Source organism: Vespula vulgaris, chromosome 6, assembly GCF_905475345.1.
Source record: "Vespula vulgaris chromosome 6, iyVesVulg1.1, whole genome shotgun sequence".
In the NCBI taxonomy this organism is placed as follows: Eukaryota; Metazoa; Arthropoda; class Insecta; order Hymenoptera; family Vespidae; genus Vespula; species Vespula vulgaris.
Window position 1 is genome coordinate 1547223 of NC_066591.1, and position 19787 is coordinate 1567009.

At 29.7% G+C, this 19787-nt stretch overlaps 4 protein-coding genes across 4 annotated transcripts; all 4 read right to left on the reverse strand.

Moving 5' to 3' along the window:
• Positions 1–273: 273 nt before the first annotated feature.
• Positions 274–6709, reverse strand: LOC127064777 (uncharacterized). The gene is made up of 15 exons (XM_050996330.1): positions 6224–6709; positions 5847–6143; positions 5564–5729; positions 5270–5478; positions 5060–5149; positions 4796–4959; positions 3168–3208; positions 2617–3095; positions 2200–2529; positions 1567–1747; positions 1282–1490; positions 1107–1196; positions 825–988; positions 622–761; positions 274–543 (listed from the first exon to the last, which is right to left on the reverse strand). The coding sequence occupies exons 1-15, from the start codon at positions 6707–6709 to the stop codon at positions 434–436; spliced, it is 3156 nt and encodes a 1051-aa protein (XP_050852287.1). The 3' UTR covers positions 274–433.
• A 1168-nt stretch (positions 6710–7877) lies between these two features.
• LOC127064824 (glutamate receptor ionotropic, kainate glr-3-like) lies at positions 7878–12200 on the reverse strand. Its single transcript, XM_050996406.1, has 8 exons — positions 12115–12200; positions 9874–10361; positions 9464–9793; positions 9207–9372; positions 8911–9119; positions 8726–8815; positions 8474–8637; positions 7878–8401 (listed from the first exon to the last, which is right to left on the reverse strand). The coding sequence occupies exons 2-8, from the start codon at positions 10357–10359 to the stop codon at positions 8077–8079; spliced, it is 1770 nt and encodes a 589-aa protein (XP_050852363.1). The 5' UTR covers positions 10360–10361; positions 12115–12200; the 3' UTR covers positions 7878–8076.
• Positions 12201–12886: 686 nt separating this feature from the next.
• Positions 12887–15398, reverse strand: LOC127064825 (probable glutamate receptor). Its single transcript, XM_050996407.1, has 7 exons — positions 14944–15398; positions 14486–14815; positions 14242–14407; positions 13952–14160; positions 13770–13859; positions 13508–13671; positions 12887–13442 (listed from the first exon to the last, which is right to left on the reverse strand). Exons 1-7 carry the CDS (start codon positions 15235–15237, stop codon positions 13118–13120), a joined length of 1578 nt encoding a protein of 525 aa, XP_050852364.1. The 5' UTR covers positions 15238–15398; the 3' UTR covers positions 12887–13117.
• Positions 15399–15554: 156 nt separating this feature from the next.
• LOC127064821 (probable glutamate receptor) lies at positions 15555–19292 on the reverse strand. The gene is made up of 7 exons (XM_050996401.1): positions 18255–19292; positions 17801–18130; positions 17558–17723; positions 17216–17424; positions 17009–17098; positions 16731–16894; positions 15555–16666 (listed from the first exon to the last, which is right to left on the reverse strand). The coding sequence occupies exons 1-7, from the start codon at positions 18984–18986 to the stop codon at positions 16351–16353; spliced, it is 2007 nt and encodes a 668-aa protein (XP_050852358.1). The 5' UTR covers positions 18987–19292; the 3' UTR covers positions 15555–16350.
• Between the last annotated feature and the right edge of the window lie 495 nt (positions 19293–19787).

The window sequence follows — 19787 nt, forward strand, 5'->3', positions numbered from 1 at the left end:
TTTGACATATAATATATTATATATATTGATAATAATTATATTAATAATAATAATATGAAATATATATATATAAGCATTATATTCTAATTATCATCATTGAATATTATTAAAGTCGATTAAAAATATGTTCAAGGAAATATATAAATTAGTTTATAACATTAAATAGATAATATATTTCACGTAACTACAGATATCATATCTAGTTCGTGCAACAACGAAGAAATCAATACAGTTTGAAAGAATTCAAATATGTACATACGTGTATTCGATAAAATAAAGAAAATTTATCATAAACACGTTTGCAAGTTTAATTTTGAATGAAGAAATTCTATTTCTATTTAAAACTGTGCTAAATAATTCAAGAACGTATTATTATGTTCCGATAGAAAATTATAATATAAACATTCGTTTCGAACGAACATTGTCGTTATTATTAATATTTTAACTGTTGACATTTGGGAGTCGCGTGATACTTTACAATATTTTTCACATTTTGCTTCCTTTTCATATCAAATTCTAATGATTCGATAGACGGGATACGATCTATAATTAGCCTTTTCTTATTTTTACGAGCAAAAATACACTTTTCTATAATCAGAATAAAAATACTCAAAGTGATACCAATTTGAATGAAGAAAATAAGAGATATTACGCTTGTTATGGGAACTGGTCCATGGTAATTCGTTATATCATTGAATTTCTTTTGAAAGTCCCTATCTTTCAAACGCTGCATCACTCCATTGTTGACAAATTTTTGCAAGCTGGAATAAGCATTGGCTTTAACCAATGATAATTGAAAGTTTATAATTTTATGGTGCACTTACTGAAAATTGATGACTCCAGTGAATGGATTGTGTTTAGATAAAATCATAGATAGACTGTCTGCAGGTCCTGCATTAATGGCAATCACTTTACATGGTATTTCAGGACTTAGACTTTTTTTCATTCGGCAATACGTGTAACTCGCTAATTTTCGATTTTCACAAATCTATAATTTAATAACAATTATTAACAAAGAAACTATACATATATATATATATATGTGTGTGTGTGTTATTTTATCTTCTCTATTTTTTAATTTTTTTTTTTATAATATCTCAACGTACTTTCTGAAATCCTTCCAGTAAAGTTAGTGGTAATTCTTCCTCTTTTATCATCATTTTTATCATTTCCTTTGCAAGCGGATTTTTCGAATTCTGCAAATAAATATTTTTCTTCGCATTCGTTTATTATTTTATATACATAAGTATAAATATATATATATATATACACAATACTCACTGTAAATACTTCATAATCAGCCGTACCACGAAAGACAGCTAATTGATAAGTACCGTCTTCAACAAAAGTCTCTAATGAACGAAAGGGTAAAGTATGAATACCTGTGGTTAAAAAGCTTATGAAGGCTGCAGAATATGCGGCCAATAAAACCGATGCCATAAAAAATATAGATATATATGGTATTCTCAACGATAACCTCTCAGGAAAATCTGAAAAGCAAATATGAAAATAATTTCTGTGAATGTAACTACAAAAAAAACTGTTGAAGTAAAAAGAAAATCTAACAAGGTTTTATCAGACCTGGCAATCCCTGTTGACAAAGTATACCCCAAATTTCTAAAATATTATCGGACAATAAATATCCTATGTTACGATCGGTTCTATTTTTTATTTTGAAAAAAATTAATAAGATCGTTACAAAAATTGATATTCCAAACATAGCTATCCAAACCGAATGAGAGAATGCCTAAAAAACAAAAAAATGATAACTATTTTTTACTTCACAAAGATTAATGTAATAAAAACATATAACAATAAGAAAAGATATTAAAAACAAAAAAGATATTAAAAAGAAAGAAAAAAAAGAAGAAAAAAAGAGAGAAAAAATTGGTTGCCTATCACTCGACGTCGCACGGTACGAGAATGAAACTTTTTTAATTATTTCAATCTAATTTATAATTTATTTTTGCAAATTTATGTTATTCCTGCATTTGGTTGCTCTGTCGATGAATTTTAAATAAAAAAAAAAATAAGAGATAGATAGATAGATAGATATATTTTGAGCACAGCTGTAAATTATATCAAAAATATTGAAAACAATTTATTTATATAAAAAATATGGTTTCATTCTGTTTCGATTTCGTCATTTTCTAAAACGAAACGAGAAAAAAGGAAACAATCGATCGGAAGTTATCGTACTAGAAAATAAGATGACCATTGAATCGCAAATATATGTGGTTCTTGAATATACAGACAATTTCTTGATATCAAAAGTGGAAACGTGAAGTCGACTGCGTTAAATCTTGCGCTTGTTATAGAAAAATCTGAAATAGAAATGTCAGCACGTCCAGCATATAATTCTCCCACTGCTCCGGACCAAGTTTTTTCTTTTGGATTCCAACTACCATATTCTTCTACTTTCGAGACAATGTTGAAAGTAAAATTGAGAGTTACACAAAGTTCCCTTAATATTCTACCGAATACCCCGTCTATTTCACCCTCCTTGTTTATGTTTATGAACGGTGAATCCTGCGAATGCGAAAAATGATATAATACGAATTATTTTGAAATTGAAAATGAAAGAAAAAAAAATATGTCGAACAAAAATTTGTTTACCTGAACTATAACAGCCTTCATGGTCAAACCCTGTAAATTATATCTTCTGTCGTAAAGAGAATCAGGAACCATTTTAATGATTCCTTTCTCTGAGCTCCAAGTTGCAAAATCATTGATCTCAGTTCGATTCGAATCGATCGAATACCACTCTCGTAAAATATTTTCCTTACCGCAACGGACCAACATGTTCGTGTTGAATTTCAAATGAAATATATTACCTGGTGGATTATAACAATAATCGGAGCCATGTCCCTTGTAAGCGAATATCACTAGCCAAGTGGCGAAAGACATGTCAAAGTTGTTAGTAGCTAAGGAGAACTCATTGATCGCTTTATAACTAGATAACAGAGCGATATAATGAGGTCGAGTTTGCCTTACGTAATACGATGATTCGTGCAATTCTGAAAAATACATATTCGATGTCATAAAATCTTCACGAGAGAGTTCACGAGTCCATTTGAATACCATCGTATCGATTTCTGTGAAATTAGAAAAATAAAATTGTAAGTATAAAAGAAAAACGAAAAAAGAAATTATAGATATCATCGTACCTCTTATCGATTCGGAATATAACAAAATTACAGATTTCGTTCTATATAATTTGCAAATGTCGATAATAAAACGAATGTGTCCGTCACTGACAGAAGGAAGTTTGTACGATCTTACAATCTTCGGTAGAAAAAAAAAAAGGATGAGTAGCTTTAATCGCCCAACGAACGTCATTTTTCTGAATATGTCGATCGATAAACGTATTAATCAAATTGAACGAATAGACGTGGACGTTCTAAAAAAATTAATGGAAAAGTTTTCACAGTGACAGCGACAGAAGATCGAACGAAACTAAATTTCAAGAAATTATTATCACTTCGATTGTTCTGATTGTCGTGCAGATTTGAATGCACGCGACGTATGTCTATATATTCCCACGAAGAGAAATAATTTTATGCGTATTGGCACTGATTTATTATCGATGAATTAACAAACGTACGTTTTGTTTTTCTCTTATTTTTTTTTCTTAGGTATGTTAATATATTCATATATTTCCGTGTGCACGTATTCACAGTATATACGCTTTACAATATAACGTAGCACTTTCATTAAAATAATTTAATAGCCGCTCTAATCGATATAAACGTGTCAAGCACTTGACAAAATGATCTCCAACCATCGCACGTTAGAAGAAAATATACCTTAACATTACACTCTACTTATTTCTTATGCGCAAACGCGAACTCCTAATAAAAAATTATTACATCAAATGTCTCGTGTAAATTTAATTTAAAACCTATATGAGTAGATACGATAAAAACGCAATAAAATAATTTAAGAAGATATTCATTTCACGTTAATTCTGTACCATAAATGTAAATATTAAAAAGGTTTGATATTTCTTAAACAATTTTGTTATATAGTATAATACATATAATTATATATAATAGGAGATCATACATTGTGATAGCTAACCTTGGAAATTTAACGCGTAGAAGCAATTAAATTGACTTGCTCTACATATGAAAACGAATTCATACATAAAAAATGACGAATACAATTTTTTCCTTTTATACTAACTATAAAATACATATATTATACTTCGTTTAAGAAGGAAAAAATTGAAAAATTTCAAAAGAATTTAAATATACATATGTACGTGAAAGAGATACATTATACACGCGAATACATCTATAACAATTTCGATTTATAACTGTGCTAAATAATGCATAAGCTTAGACATGTGTAGGCTTGTTTCTGTTCCATTAAAAAAGTACAAAAAAATTATAAAAATTTCGTTATTAATATTTTACGCGTACACATTTGCGATTCATGGAATAATTTGCAATATTTTTTGTACTTTTCTTTCTTTTTACATAAAATTCTGGCGATTTTTTTAACGGCATACGTCCTACCATCGAATCTTTCTTATTTTTATAAGCAAAAAAAGACTTCTCTAAGATCAAAATACATGTACTCAAAATAATACCAATTAGTATGAAGAAAATAAGGGACATTACGCTGGTTATTAAAACCGGTTGATGCTTGATTATATTATCAGATTTCATTTTAAATGGCATATCCTTCAAACGATTCATCATTCCATTATTGATAAATTTCTGCAAGCTAGAATAATATTGTGCTTTAACGTAAGATAAATGATAATTTACATTATTAATTGTGTACTTACTGAAAATTGATAACGTCCGTGAATGGATTGTGCTTAGATAAAATAATTGCTAAACTGTCGATACGTCCAGTTTCAATAGAAATCACATTGCACGGTATTTTAAAATTAAGAGATTTCTCTACCTCATTGGACGCATAAATCGCTAGTTTCTCATTTTTGCAAACCTGTAATTTAATAGAAGATACTAAAATTCAACAATAAAGATATTAATACTTATTTTACTATTTTCATATTTTTTTTTTGTTTTATAATACCTCAACATACTTTTCTAAACCCTTCTATTGCAGTTAATGGCAATTCCTCCTCTTTTAACATAAATTTCATTAATTTCTTTGCAAGCGGATCTGCCGAATTCTACGAATAAATAGATTTCTTCATCTTCATATATTTATTGTTTTAAACATATATATATATATATATATATATATATATATATATATATCGAATAACATAAATAATATGTATAATACTCACTACAAACAGATCATAATCCGCAGAACCACGGATAACGACAAATTGATAAGTACCGTCCGCAACGAAGCCTTCTAATGAATGAAACGGTAAGAAGATGATTGCAGATGTTAAAAAGCTTATCAAAGCCGCGGAATAGGCAGCTGATAAGACTGCAGCCAAAAGAAATACAGAGAAGTATGCGATTTTTAACGAAGATCTTTTAGGAAAATCTAAATCAAACAAAAAAATCAGTATAAATATAACTACTAAAACAAAAAAAAACCGAAATGAAAATTCAGAAATATTGAATCGTACCTGCGAGCCCCTGTTGACAAAATATGCCCCAAATCTCGAGAAAATTATCGGATAATAAACGTCCTATGTTACGATCCGTTCCATCTTTTATTTTGAGAAAAACTAGTAATATCGATGCAAGAATTAATATTCCGAATATAGCAATCCAAATATAATTGGAGAAAGTCTAAAAAAATAACAATTATTCAATTCGTGACAGTTAACAGATCAAAAAGTATAAAAGAATAAATATAACTGCAAGTTATCCTACTAGAAAATAAGACGACCAATTAATTGCAAATACTTGTGGTTTTTTAATGTAAAGATATGTTTTGGAAATCAAAAGAGGAAGAGTGAAGTCAACGACATTCAATCTTGCACTGGTCATAGAAAAATCTGAAAGGGAAATGTCAGCGCGGCCGGCATATAATTCTCCCACTGCTCCGGACCAAGTTTTTTTTGTTGGATTCCAAGTTCCGTACTCTTCAACTTCCGAAACAATGTCGAAAGTAAAATTAAGTGTCTCACAAAGTTCTATTAATATTTTACCGAACATGCCGTCTAATTCGCCGTTCTTATTTATTTTTACGAATGGTGAATTCTGCGAAGAGGAAAAAGAAATAATTAATAATCCGTTTCGCTTTGAAAATAGAGATAATCTGTATAAAGAAAATATCTTACCCTAACTATAACGGTTCTCATGACCAAACGCCGTAAATTATATCTTCTCTCGTAAAGAGCACTTGGTGCAATATTAATAATTCCTTTCTCCAAACTCCAAGTTGCTACATCGTCGATCTCAGTTCGATTCGAATCGATGGAATACCACTCTCGTAAAATATTTTCCGTACCGCAACGGACCAATATTTCCGAATTGAATTTTAAATGAAATATGTTACCTGGTGGATTGTGACAATAATCGGAGCCGCGTTCCTCGTAAATGAATATCACTAGCCAAGCAGCAAATGACATGTCAAAGTTACTGGTTGCCAAAGAGAACTCATTAATCGCATTGCTATTAGATATAACTGCGACATAATGCGGTCGGACGATTCTCTTTACGTAGTACGATGATTCGTGCAATTCTGAAAAATATAAATTCGAAGTGGAAAACCCTTCGCTAGAAAGGGCACGCGTCCATTTGAACACCATCGTTGTCATTTCCATTTCTGAGGAAAAGAAAAATAAAGATAGTATAAATGAGGAAGAGAAAATGGAGAATATTATCTGACCTTTTATCGATTCAGCGTATAAGAAGATCGTAGATTTTGTTCTGTATAATTTGCAAACGTCGATAATGAAGGGAACGTGTTCGTCACCGATAGAAAGGAGTTCGTAGGATCTTGCGACCTTTGGAAATAGAAGAAGAAGAAAAAGAAGAACGAGTATCGTAAATCTTACAGAAAACGTCATTTTTTTTCGTACGTCGATCGATGGATTATAAGAATATTTCTTATATCGGACGAATCAACAATTGTTTTGTATGTAGCTTATTTTTTCTATATAGATTATTTTTACACATAGATATTTATATTGTATATAGATTATTTTGTAAAGAAATTAATGAAACATATTTTTACGTTATAGGTAAAAGAGATCGCGCGAAACTAAATTTCTGTACTATTGAGAGAATTATTGTCACTTCAGTCGTTCTGATTGTCGTGACGATCTGAATACACGTGATGTATATCTCTATATTCGTGCGAAGAATATTATTTTATGACTACTGGCATTGATTTATTATCGATGGATTAATAAACAAACGTTTCTTTCATTTTTTTCTTTTCCTTCTTTTTCGTTATTTCTTTTCTTTTTTTTTTTTTTTTTTTTTTTTATTCTTTTTCCTATAACATATGAATACATTTTATAACGTGTGGTATATTTGTGTAGTTATATATCCACGTTACATGTTTATATTAATCTATTTATGATTGTAAAATACATGTTATAAATAACTTTGTTTCCATTAAAATAAATCAATAAACGTTCTAATCCATACAAACGAGGCAAATACTTAAGAAAATGATATACAACTATTGCACGTCAGAAGAACTAAATCTAAACATAATATTCTAATTATTTCTTATGCTTAAACGCAAGCTTGCCGCAAGAAATCCAAACGTAATATCACAAAATTTAATATTTATTTCTTAAACACTTTCGTTATATAGTGTATACATAATTATATATAATAGTATGTACGCGTGATTATACATTATAATAGTTATCCTTAGAAATTGTATACACAGAAACAATTAAATTGACTTGCACTACATATAAAAATATGTTTATTGAAGAACTTTATGAAAACGTAATTAAATGGTATCGACCAATCTCATACATAAAAAAAATATATATATATGATAAATAAAGATGATGCTTCATACACGCGATTACATTTATAACTATTTCAAAATAGCTAAATAATGCAAAAGTTTAGATACGTGTAAGCTTATTTCTATGCCATTAGAAAATTACAATCGGAATAATATAAATCAATAAAAATTTATTGAGAACGAACATTAGCATTTTTGTTAATATTTTACGCGTGCACATTTTCGATTCGCGTGATAATTTTCAATGTTATTTATAATTTTCTTCCTCTTTACATAAAATTCTAATGATTTTTTCAATGGCATACGTTTTACAATCAAATCCTCTTTGTTTTTATAAAAGAAAACACACTTCTCTATAATCAAAATGCAAATACTCAAAATGATACCTATCATAACGAAGAAAATAAGTGATATTACACTGGTTATGTAAACCGGTTTTGGCTGCGTAACATAATTGGAATTCTTTTCAAATTTCATACCCTTTAAACGATTCACCATTCCATTTTTGATAAATTTCTGTAAGCTAAATTATATTTCTACTTTAATGTTCAGAAAATATAAAATTTACATCATTAAATGTAAATTTTTTTCTTACTGAAAATTAATAATGTCTGTGAATGGATTGTCCTTGGATAAAATTATGGCCAAATTGTCTACAAATCCTGTTTCGAAAGAAACAATTTTGCATGGTATTTTAAGACTTATAGTATTCTGTATTTCGTTGGACGAGTAGATTACTTGTTTCCGATCTTTGCAAATCTATAATTTTATAAAACATGCTAAAAATAAAACTATATATCTAAATTATTTCAGTATTATTATTTTTTTTTATAATACATCAACGTACCTTCCTAAATCCTTCTAATACATTTTTTGGCAATTCTTCATCTTTCAGCATTAATTCCATTAAATTCTTTGAAAGAGGATGTTCAAAATTCTACAAATAAATACATATCTCCATTGCTATATAAGAATTTATTGCTTTGTATATATATACGTATATATATATCGAACAACATAGAGAATACTCACTGCGAACAAATCATAGTCCGCAGAATCGCGAATAACGGCAAATTTATAAGTACCATCTGCAACGAAGCTCTCTAACGAACGAAACGGTAAAATGATGACAGCAGATGTTAAATAGCTTACCAAAGCCGCGGAATAGGCTCCTAATAAAACTGCAGCCAAAAGAAATACAGAGAAGTATGCGATTTTTAACGAAGATCTTTTAGGAAAATCTAAATCAAACAAAAAAATCAGTATAAATATAACTACTAAAACAAGAAAAAAAACCGAAATGAAAATTCAGAAATATTGAATCGTACCTGCGAGCCCCTGTTGACAAAATATGCCCCAAATCTCGAGAAAATTATCGGACAATAAACGTCCTATGTTATAATCTGTTCCATCTTTTATTTTGAGAAAAACTAGTAATATCGATGCAAGAATTAATATTGCGAATATAGCAATCCAGATATAATTGGAGAAAGTCTAAAAAAATAACAATTATTCAATTCGTGACAGTTAACGGATAAAAAAGTATAATAGAAAAATATAACTGCAAGCAATTGAAAATAAGTACTAGGAAATAAGACGACCAATTAATCGCATATATTGTTGGTCTGCGGAAATAAACAGAGTTTTTGGTAAGTAAAAGAGGAAGCGTAAAATCGACGACATTCAATCTTGCACTGGTCATAGAAAAATCTGAAATAGAAATGTCAGCACGTCCAGCATATAATTCTCCCACTGCACCGGACCAAGTTTTTTTTGTTGGATTCCAAGTTCCGTACTCTTCAACTTCCGAAACAATGTCGAAAGTAAAATTAAGTGTCTCACAAAGTTCTATTAATATTTTACCGAACATACCGTCTAATTCGCCGTTCTTATTTATTTTTACGAATAATGAATTCTGCGAAGAGGAAAGAAAAATAATTAATAATCCGTTTCGCTTTGAAAATAGAGATAATCTGTATAAAGAAAATATCTTACCCTAACTATAACGGTTCTCATGACCAAACGCCGTAAATTATATCTTCTCTCGTAAAGAGCACTTGGTGCAATATTAATAATTCCTTTCTCCAAACTCCAAGTTGCTACATCGTCGATCTCAGTTCGATTCGAATCGATGGAATACCACTCTCGTAAAATATTTTCCGTACCGCAACGGACCAATACTTCCGAATTGAATCTTAAATGAAATATGTTTCCTGGTGGATTATGACAATAATCGGAACCACGTTCCTCGTAAATGAATATCACTAGCCACTTAGCGTATGACATGTTAAAGTTCTTGATTGCTAAAGAGAACTCATTTATCTCGTTGGAATTAGATATAACTGCGACGTAATGCGGTCGTGAGATTCTGTCTATATAATACGATGATTCGTCCAATTCTGAAAAGTAGAAATTCGAAGTGGTAAACCCTTCGCGAGAAAGGGCACGCGTCCATTTGAACACCATTGTTGTCTTTTCCATATCTAAGGGAAAACAAAAATACAGATAATAAAAATGAAGAAAAAAAGATGAGAAATATTATCGTACCTTGTATCGATTCGGCGAATAAGAAAATAGTAGATTTTGTTTTATATAATTTACAAATGTCAATAATGAAAGGAACGTGTTCGTCGCCGATAGAAAAAAGCTTGGCCGATTTTACGATTTTCGGAAAAAGAAGAAGTAGAAGAAGAACGAGTATCGTTAATCGTACAAGAAACGTCATTTTTTTATCTTTAAGTCGATATATTATAAAGCTAATTCTCTCTCTCTCTCTCTCTCTCTCTCTTTTAAATAGAAGGAATCAACGACTACGTTGTAAAGAAATTAATGAAATAATTTTTACGTGACAGTGAAGAAAGATCGAACGAGACTAAATTTCTAAACTTTTAAGAGAATTATTATCACTTTGATTATTCTGATAGTCGTGCAGATCTGAATGCACGCGACATGTGTGGGAAAAAAATTAATTTATGCGTCCTGGCATTAATTTATTAGTGATCGATTAACAAACGTTTTTTTCATTTTTCTCTTTTCTTCTTTATTATTATTTTTTTCTTCTATAAATAATTATATGCCATTTGTATATACATATTCTTTGTATACACACTGTATATATTTATATTTATCCACATGATAAATTCTAAAATGCAATGTATTTAAAAAAACGATCCGTTAAAAAAATTTAATATCCATTTCAATTCACATAAAAGGAACATAAAACTTGACGAAATAATTCCTGAGCATCTATCTGATATGAGATTATCGAAGATTATTATGTACAATATATAAATAGTGTAGATAAAAATATATACCATATATATTTATATAAAAAAAAAATACCAATTTTCAATTCGATATTAAAAAATTACATGCAAATAAAAAAACTCACATTAGTGACAAAAACGTACATTAGTGTTCTTAATATTTTACGCGTGCACACTTACGATTCCTCCGATAATTTGTAATATTCTTTATATTTTTTTTCCTTTTTACATTGACTCTTGATTCAATTGTAGTAACATAATTTACCTTTGACTCTGTCTTCATTTTGCAAAAAAACAAATACATTTTTCTATGATAAGGTACTCAAAGTAATATCAAAACAAAGAATAGAAAACCTAGAAGGTTGGTTATGCGAAGCGATTGATCCTTGATAACATCACTTGTTAAATGTCGTATCTTCTACACCATTCATCATTCCATTATTGATAAATTTCTGCAATCTAGAATGAGCTTGTACTTTAACGTACGACAAATGAAAATTTACATTATTAATTCTGTACTCATTGAAAATTGATAATATCTGTGAACAGATTGTACTTAGATAAAATCATGGGTATACTTTCTAAACGTTTCGTTTCAATGGAAACCAGATTACATGGCATTTTAACATTTACGATCTTGTATACATTTAGAAATCGTCGTTCGTGTAGAATACTAGTTTCTGATTTTTACAAATCTGCAATTTAATAACAGGTATTAGGAATAAAACCATGTATATATAATATTGAAATTACACTGCAGAAACTAATATACCAAAGATAGCGATTCAAATTGAATGGTAAAAAGCCTAGATAGAAAAAATAGCAATTTTTTAACTGATAAAGGTCAACGCAAAAGAGGAAGCATGTAGTCAACGTTATTCACTCTAACTCTGGTAATAGAAAAATTTTTAATAGAAATGTTAGCACGTTCAACATATTATTTTACCACTACTCCGAATCAAATTTTTACCTTAGAAGAATTTCTTCCAACTTCTGTACTCTTCTACTTTCGATAGGAAACCTCCAAACGAAAATTGAGGATCGCACAAATTTCTCTTAATATTCTATCGATTATGCCGTTGAATTCTAATGCAAACAAAAGCGTTAAATAGAAAATATATCTAAACGAAAATATTTTACCTTAATTACAACAGCACTAATTATCAAACACTGCAAATATATCTTCTTGCGTGAAAAAAAAGATGTGGAACTATTTTAGCGAATCACTAACAATTCTAAGCACCACGTTTCTAAATTATCAATTTCATTTCGATTTGTATCGCGCGTGACTAAATTTCTAAACCAATGAGATATTTATTGTCGTTTGGAATATTACAATCGTCGTACCGATTGCTAGGAATGCGATGTATCTAATATTCCTGGGAAGAAAATAATTTTATGCGTCGCAGTGGTGGTCTATCATCGATCGATTAATAAACGTTGTTTTCATTTCTCCCTTGTTTGTTTCTTTTTCTTTTCTTCTTTGACAAATAAATCGATGTTTTTATTATATATGAATTCAAAACACATCGTCTTAAAAATAACATTGTACTTCCATTAAAATAATTTAATAGACGTTCTGATCGTGGAGATAAACGAGGAGAGCACTTGAGAAAATTATATCCAACCAGTACATTTTATTTTAAGAAATACACTCAAACATTATATTCTAATTATTTATTATTCGCAAACGCAAATTTATCGTAGAAAATTATCATTAATCAAAATGATTACACGGAGTATAAAAATTTAATCGTAACATTATATAGATCATTTATTTGCATACATACCAGAAATATTGAAGGTGCGTTATAAACACGTCTTTATAAGTACAATCTAATGAAGAAACTATTTTATTTTGAAAATTAGTTAAATAATGCTAAAGCTTACATATATCTATCCGTGTTTCTATTCCATTAGAATATTACGATCAGTGTAGAAAAATGTACTGAGAATAAACATTAACGTCGTTGTTAATATTTTACATCTACACATTTTCGATTCGTATGATACTTTGCAATGTTTTTTATATTTTTATTTCTTTTAATACAATATACCGATGATGTTTTCAACGAAATAAGATTTAGCATCGTTTCCTTCTTACTTTTATGAACGAACAAACACTTCTCTATGATCAAAACGCAAGTACTCAAAACAATACCAATTAGGATAAAAAATATAAGGGATATTATGCTGGTTATGCGAACAGGTTGATGATTTATTTCATCGTTAGATTCCTCTTTAAACGTCCTGTCTGTTAAACGATCTATCATACCATTGTTGATAAATTTTTGCAAGCTAGAATGATATTGTACTTTAACGTTCGATTAAATGAAAATTTACATTATAAATGATGTACTTACTGAAAATTGATAACGTCTGTGAATGGATTGTTTTTAGATAAAATCATGGCTAAACTGTCCACTTTTCCCGTTTCAACATAAATCAGGTTACATGGTATTTTAACAAATTCACTTCTTTCTACTTCGTCGGGAGCGTAAATTGCTAGTTTTGGATTTTTACAAATCTACAATTTAATAATAAATATTACAAATAAAATTATATATATTCATATATGTGTAGATAAAAGTTATTTTATTTATTTTTCTAAATATCTCATCGTACTCTCTTAAATCCTTCCAGGACAGTTAATGGCAATTTTTCATGTTCTAACATCAACTCCGTCAATTTCTTTGCAAGCGTATGTTCTGAATTCTACGAATAAATACATTTTTTCATGTGCATATATTTATTGTTTTAAACATGCATATATATCGAATAACATAAATAATAGATATAACACTCACTACAAACAAATCATAATCCGCAGAACCACGGACGACGATAAGTTTATAACTACCGTCTGCAACGAAGCCCTCTAACGAACGAAAAGGTAATACGGTCGTAGCAGATGCTAGAAAGCTTATCAATGCCGCAGAATAGGCGGCCGATAACACGGCAGCCAAAAGAATCATAGAGAAATATGCTATTCTGAACGAAGTTTTATTAGGAAAATCTAAATCAAACGAAAAATCTGTACAGATATAACTACTAAAAAGAAGAACTAAAATGAAAATTCAGAAACATTGAATGATACCTGCGAGTCCCTGTTGACAAAATATACCCCAAATATCGAGAAAACTATCCGACAATAAATATCCTATCTTACTTTCCGATCCGTATTTTGTTTTGAAAAAAACTAATAACATCGTTGCACACACTGATATTCCAAATATAGAAATCCAAACAGAATTGGAGAAAGCCTAAAGAATAAGAACTTATTTAATTCATAAAAAAAAGTATGAAACATGTGAAAAAAAATTCATTGCAAGTTATCGTACTAGAAAATAAGACGACCATTTAATCGCAAATATCTGTGGTTTTTGAATGTAAATATAATTTTTGGAAAGCAAAAGAGGAAGAGTGAAATCAACTACATTCAATCTCGCACTGGTAATAGAAAAATCTGAAATAGAAATGTCAGCGCGTCCAGCATATAATTCTCCCACTGCTCCGGACCAAGTTTTTTCTTTTGAATTCCAAGTTCCGTATTCTTCTACTTCCGAGACAATTTTCAAACTAAAATTAAGAGTCACACAAAGTTCCTTTAATATTCTACCGAACATGCCGTCTAATCTGCCATCCTTATTTACTTTTACGAACGGTGAATTCTACGAAAAAGAAGGAGAAACAAATCAACATTTTTATCTTGATCAATCAGTTTTTGATAGATCGAAATAAAATGTTGATCGATTATCTTTAACACTTGAAAATCAAAAGTATCTCTAAAATATTTTACCTTAACTATAACGGCTCTCATGATCAAGCCCTGTAAATTATATCTTCTATCATGAAGAACGTGAGGAATTATTTTAATCATCCCTTTCTCTATTCTCCATGTTGCTACATCATCGATCTCAGTTCGATTCAAATCGATAGAATACCATTCTCGTAAAACGTTTTCCATACCGCAACGGACCAACATTTGCGTGTTGAATTTCAAATGAAATATGTTACCTGGTGGATTGTGACAATAATCGAAGCCATATTCCTTCTCGTAAACGAATATCACTAGCCAAGCAGCAAAGGACATGTCGAATGTACTAGTTGCTAAAGAAAACTCATTAATCGCGTTGTAATCAGATATAACTACGACGTAATGCGGTCGTACAATTCGCTCTACGTAATACGACGATTCGCACAATTCTGAAAAATACAAGTTCGAAGTCGTAAAACCTTCCGGAGAAAGGGCACGCGTCCATTTGAATACCGTCGTTGCCATCTTCATTTCTGAAGAGAAGAAAAAAAAATAAAAAGATAATAAAAATGAAGAAGAAAAGAAAATGAAAAATATTATCACACCTGTTATCGATTCGGCGAATAAGAATATAATAGATTTTGTTTTGTATAACTTGCAAACTTCGATGATCAAAGGAACGTATTCCTCACCGACAGAAATTAATTCGTTCGATCTTGCGATCTTCGGAAAAAGAAGAAGAAAAAGAAGAACGAGTATCGTTAATCGTACGAAAAACGTCATTTTTTTTCTTATATCGATTAATGAATTTATAAAAAGGACCATTCCTCACATAGTACAAATTCACGACTACGCTGTTAAAATGTTCATGGGGAAAATTTTTACGCGACAGCGAACGAAGATCACACGAGACTAAATTTCTAAACTTTTAAGAGATTTATGGTCTCTTCGATTATACTGATTGTCGTGATGATCTGAATGCACGCGACGTATATTGAAAAAAAATTAATTTATGAGTGCTGGCATTGATTTTTTATCGATCATTTAATAAACGTTTTTATCATTCTCCTCTTTTTCTTCTTTTACATTTTTTTTTCTTTGTTTTTTTATTTGTTTTTTCTTCAACGTGTGGATATATTTCTATCTACATTTGTATATCTACATACATACCTTACACATTTATATTATTCTACATACGATACATAGCAAAATGCAATACCTTAAAATAAAATGTTGAAATCATTAAAATAATTTAACATCAACCGGTTAATATGAACGAGGCAATTATTTGACAAAATGATTTACTACCTACAAACGCTGTAAATCTAATCTAATCTTTCTTCATATGCGCATACGCGAGATTATCGTAGATAATTCTTATAACCAATTAAGAATATGTGTCATATTCGAAAATTACAAGCAAAAAGAACAATTCGTTGAAAACGAACATTAACGTTGTCGTTTCCGGTTCCCGTGATCTTTTGCGACATTTTTTATACTTCTCTTCTCTTTTACATAAACTTCTGACGATTTAATTGAAGGGGTACGATCTACTATTGACATCTTCTTCATCTTAGAGGAAAATATACACTTTTCTATGATTAGAATAAATGTACTCAAAATGATACCAGTTTGGATGAAGAAAATAAGCGACATAACATTGTTTATGCGAACCGGTTTATGCTTCATCACATCATTCAATTTCTTCTTAAATGTCGTATCCTTTAAACGATTTATCATTCCATTGTCAATAAATTTCTGCAAGCTAGAATGAGTCTGTACTTTAATGTACGATAAATGAAATTTTACATTATTAATTGTACACTTACTGAAAATTGATAACGTCTGTGAATGGATTGTTTTTAGATAAAATCATGGCTAAATTGTCTACGCGTCCTGTATCGATAGCAACTAAGTTACATGTTATTTTAAGATTTGTTATTTTCTGTACTTCTTCAGACGTGTAAATTGCTAGTTTCCCATTATCACAAACCTGTGATTTAATAATAGATATTCAAAATAAAATTATGTATATATATGTGTGTGTGTGTATATATATATACACATATGTTATTTTATTTTGTTTTCTTATATTATTTCACCGTACTTTTTTGAATCCTTCCACTATATTTGATGTCAATTTTTTTTTTTCTATCATCAACTTCATCAATTTCTTTTCAAACGGATGTTGCGAATACTATAAATAAGTATTTTAGCTCATCTTCATATATTTATATATATATGTACAGATACATGTACATTATATATATATATATATATATATATATATATATATATAATATATGATACTCACTGCAAACATATCATAATCCGCAGAACCACGAAAAACAGATAATTGATAAGTACCGTCTTCAACGAAACCCTTTAACGAACGAAAAGGTAATACGGTCGTACCAGATGTTAAAAAGCTTATCAAAGCCGCAGAATAGGCAGCCGATAATACGACAGCCAAAAGAATCATAGAAAAATATGCTATTCTTAACGAAGATCTATCAGGAAAATCTAAATCGAACGAATACTTTGTATAAATATATAAAATATAATAAAAAGATACAATAAAATAAAAGTTAGAATATAATAAAAAATATAATAAAAGATAGAGTTGAAACAAAATTTAAGAAATATTGTATCGTACCTGCCAGTCCCTGTTGACAAAATATACCCCAAATTTCCAGAAAATTGTCAGACAACAAATGTCCTATATTACGATCCGTTTTATTCTTTATTTTCAAAAGAACCAGTAAAATCGATCCAACAATTAATATCACCAATATAGCAATCCAAATAGAATGGGAGAATGCCTTAAAAAAACAGCAATTTTTTAATTCATAAAAGTTAAGCCACAAAAAAGAAAAAATTATAGTGTCAGTTATCGTACTAAAAAAAAAGATGACCATTTAATCGCAAATATTTGTGGTTCGCGAATGTAAAGACATTTTTTTGTAAGCAAAAGAGGAAGCGTGAAGTCAACAGCATTCAATCTGGCATTGGTAATAGAAAAATCTGAAATAGAAATGTCAGCACGTTCAGCATATAATTCTCCCACTGCTCCGGACCAAGTTTTTTCTTTTGCATTCCAACTTCCATATTCTTCTACTTCCGAGACAATGTTCAAACTAAAATTAAGAGTCAAACAAAGTTCTGTCAATATTCTACCAAATATCCCATCTAATTCGTCATCTTCGTTTATGTTTATGAACGATGAATCCTAATATGAAATGAAATAATAAATGCTAATTAAATTAACTAGAAAATAGAAAGTGTGTGTATGTATATATATATATATATATATATATATATATATATATATATAGACTTAGAAAATATTTTACCTTGACTGTAACAGCTCTCATTATCAAACCTTGCAAATTACGTCTTCTCTCGTAAAGAGAATTTGGCGCAATTTTAATTATTCCTTTCTCTAAGCTCCACGTTGCTAAATCGTTGATTTCGGTTTGATTCGTATCAATCGAATACCACTCTCGTAAAATATTTTCCATACCGCAGCTGACTAACATTTTCGAGTTGAATCTTAAATGAAATATATTACTTGGTGGACTGTGACAATAATTGGAGCCGTGTCCCTTGTAAATGAATAACACTAGCCAAACACCATAAGACATGTCAAATGTACTGGTTGCTAAAGAGAACTCATTAATCGCATTGTAATTTGAAATCAGAGCGATATAATGCGGTCGTACGATTCGATCTACATAGTACAATGATTTATGCAATTGAGAAAAGTACAAGTTCGTGGATGTAAATCCTTCACGAGAAAGGGCACGCGTCCATTTAAAAATTATCGTTTTCATTTCCATTTCTAAAGAAAAAGAGAAATATAATGATTTAAATGAAAAAGTGAAAATTAAAAATATTATGATAGCACCTTTCGCTGATTCGGAGTATAAGAAAATTGTTGATTTCGTTCCGTATAATTTGCATATGTCGATGATAAATGGAACGTGTTCGTCACCGATAGGAAAATATTCGTAAGATCTTATGATTTTCGAAGGAAAAAGAAGAAAAAGAAAAACGAGTATCGCTAATCGTACAAAAAGTCTCATTTTTGTCTTTCCTATTACTTAAATTGAACGAATCGGACTGTTTCTCAAATAGAACGAATCGATGGACTATGTTCTAAGAAAATTTATGGAGAAAATTCTTACGCGACAACGAAAGAAGACAGCGAATGACTAAATTTCTAAACTTTCTAATAAGATAGTTATTGCCATTTGGAATATTGCGATCGTCGTGGAGATTGCTATGAACGCGTGACGTATGTTTTATATATGTGTGTGTGTTTTTATCGTATTCTTGCAAAGACAATAATTTTATGCGTTTCGGTATTGGTCTGTCGTCGATCGATTAATAAATGTTGTTTCATTTTCTCCTTCTTTCTTTTTTTTCTTTTCCTTCTTTTATTTGTCGAATGTATGTACATCCATCTGTGTTTATGTATCTACATAGCACACATTGTTCGTTTTTATTACGTACGAATGTTATATGCAATGTTTTAAAAACGATGTTGTACTTCCATTAAAATAATTTAATAGTCGTTCTAATCGATATAAACGAGAGAAGCACTTGATAAAATTATTTTGCGATCAACGAAAGTTATATACTAGTTCTTTTCCATATGCGCGAATACAAGGTTATCGTAGAAAATTGCTATAATTGATTGAGGAAACATTCGAAAAAGTATAAAGATTTGATTATAATATTGAATGAATAATATATCTCGTGTGTATTTAATTTAGAATTTAGATCATTAGATACGATGAACTTGCAATAATTCGTTTCATACCAATTCTTAAAAGTTTAAAATCTAAATGTGTTTTTAAATACAATTTTTTAATTTTTTAAAA

Bases quoted from the DNA above. Each gene is read 5' to 3' on its own strand.
- LOC127064777 (XM_050996330.1), bottom strand. From the start codon at position 6,709: ATGGAAATGACAACGATGGTGTTCAAATGGACGCGTGCCCTTTCTAGC. The intron at 3,096-3,167 runs GTACGATGATAT...CTAATTTCACAG, and splicing joins ATATTCCGAATCGATAAGAG to AAATCGATACGATGGTATTC. The intron at 2,530-2,616 runs GTAAACAAATTT...TCGCATTCGCAG, and splicing joins TGAAGGCTGTTATAGTTCAG to GATTCACCGTTCATAAACAT.
- LOC127064824 (XM_050996406.1), bottom strand. From the start codon at position 10,359: ATGGAAAAGACAACAATGGTGTTCAAATGGACGCGTGCCCTTTCTCGC. The intron at 9,373-9,463 runs GTACTTATTTTC...TTATTTTTTTAG, and splicing joins ATTGGTCGTCTTATTTCCTA to ACTTTCTCCAATTATATCTG. The intron at 8,402-8,473 runs GTAAGAAAAAAA...AATATAATTTAG, and splicing joins ACAGACATTATTAATTTTCA to CTTACAGAAATTTATCAAAA.
- LOC127064825 (XM_050996407.1), bottom strand. From the start codon at position 15,237: ATGTCCTTTGCTGCTTGGCTAGTGATATTCGTTTACGAGAAGGAATAT. The intron at 14,816-14,943 runs GTAAAATATTTT...TCTTTTTCGTAG, and splicing joins TGAGAGCCGTTATAGTTAAG to AATTCACCGTTCGTAAAAGT. The intron at 13,443-13,507 runs GTAAGTACATCA...ATATCATTCTAG, and splicing joins ACAGACGTTATCAATTTTCA to CTTGCAAAAATTTATCAACA.
- LOC127064821 (XM_050996401.1), bottom strand. From the start codon at position 18,986: ATGAGACTTTTTGTACGATTAGCGATACTCGTTTTTCTTTTTCTTCTT. The intron at 17,425-17,557 runs GTACGATACAAT...CGTTCGATTTAG, and splicing joins TTGTCAACAGGGACTGGCAG to ATTTTCCTGATAGATCTTCG. The intron at 17,099-17,215 runs GTGAGTATCATA...ACTTATTTATAG, and splicing joins CGGATTATGATATGTTTGCA to TATTCGCAACATCCGTTTGA.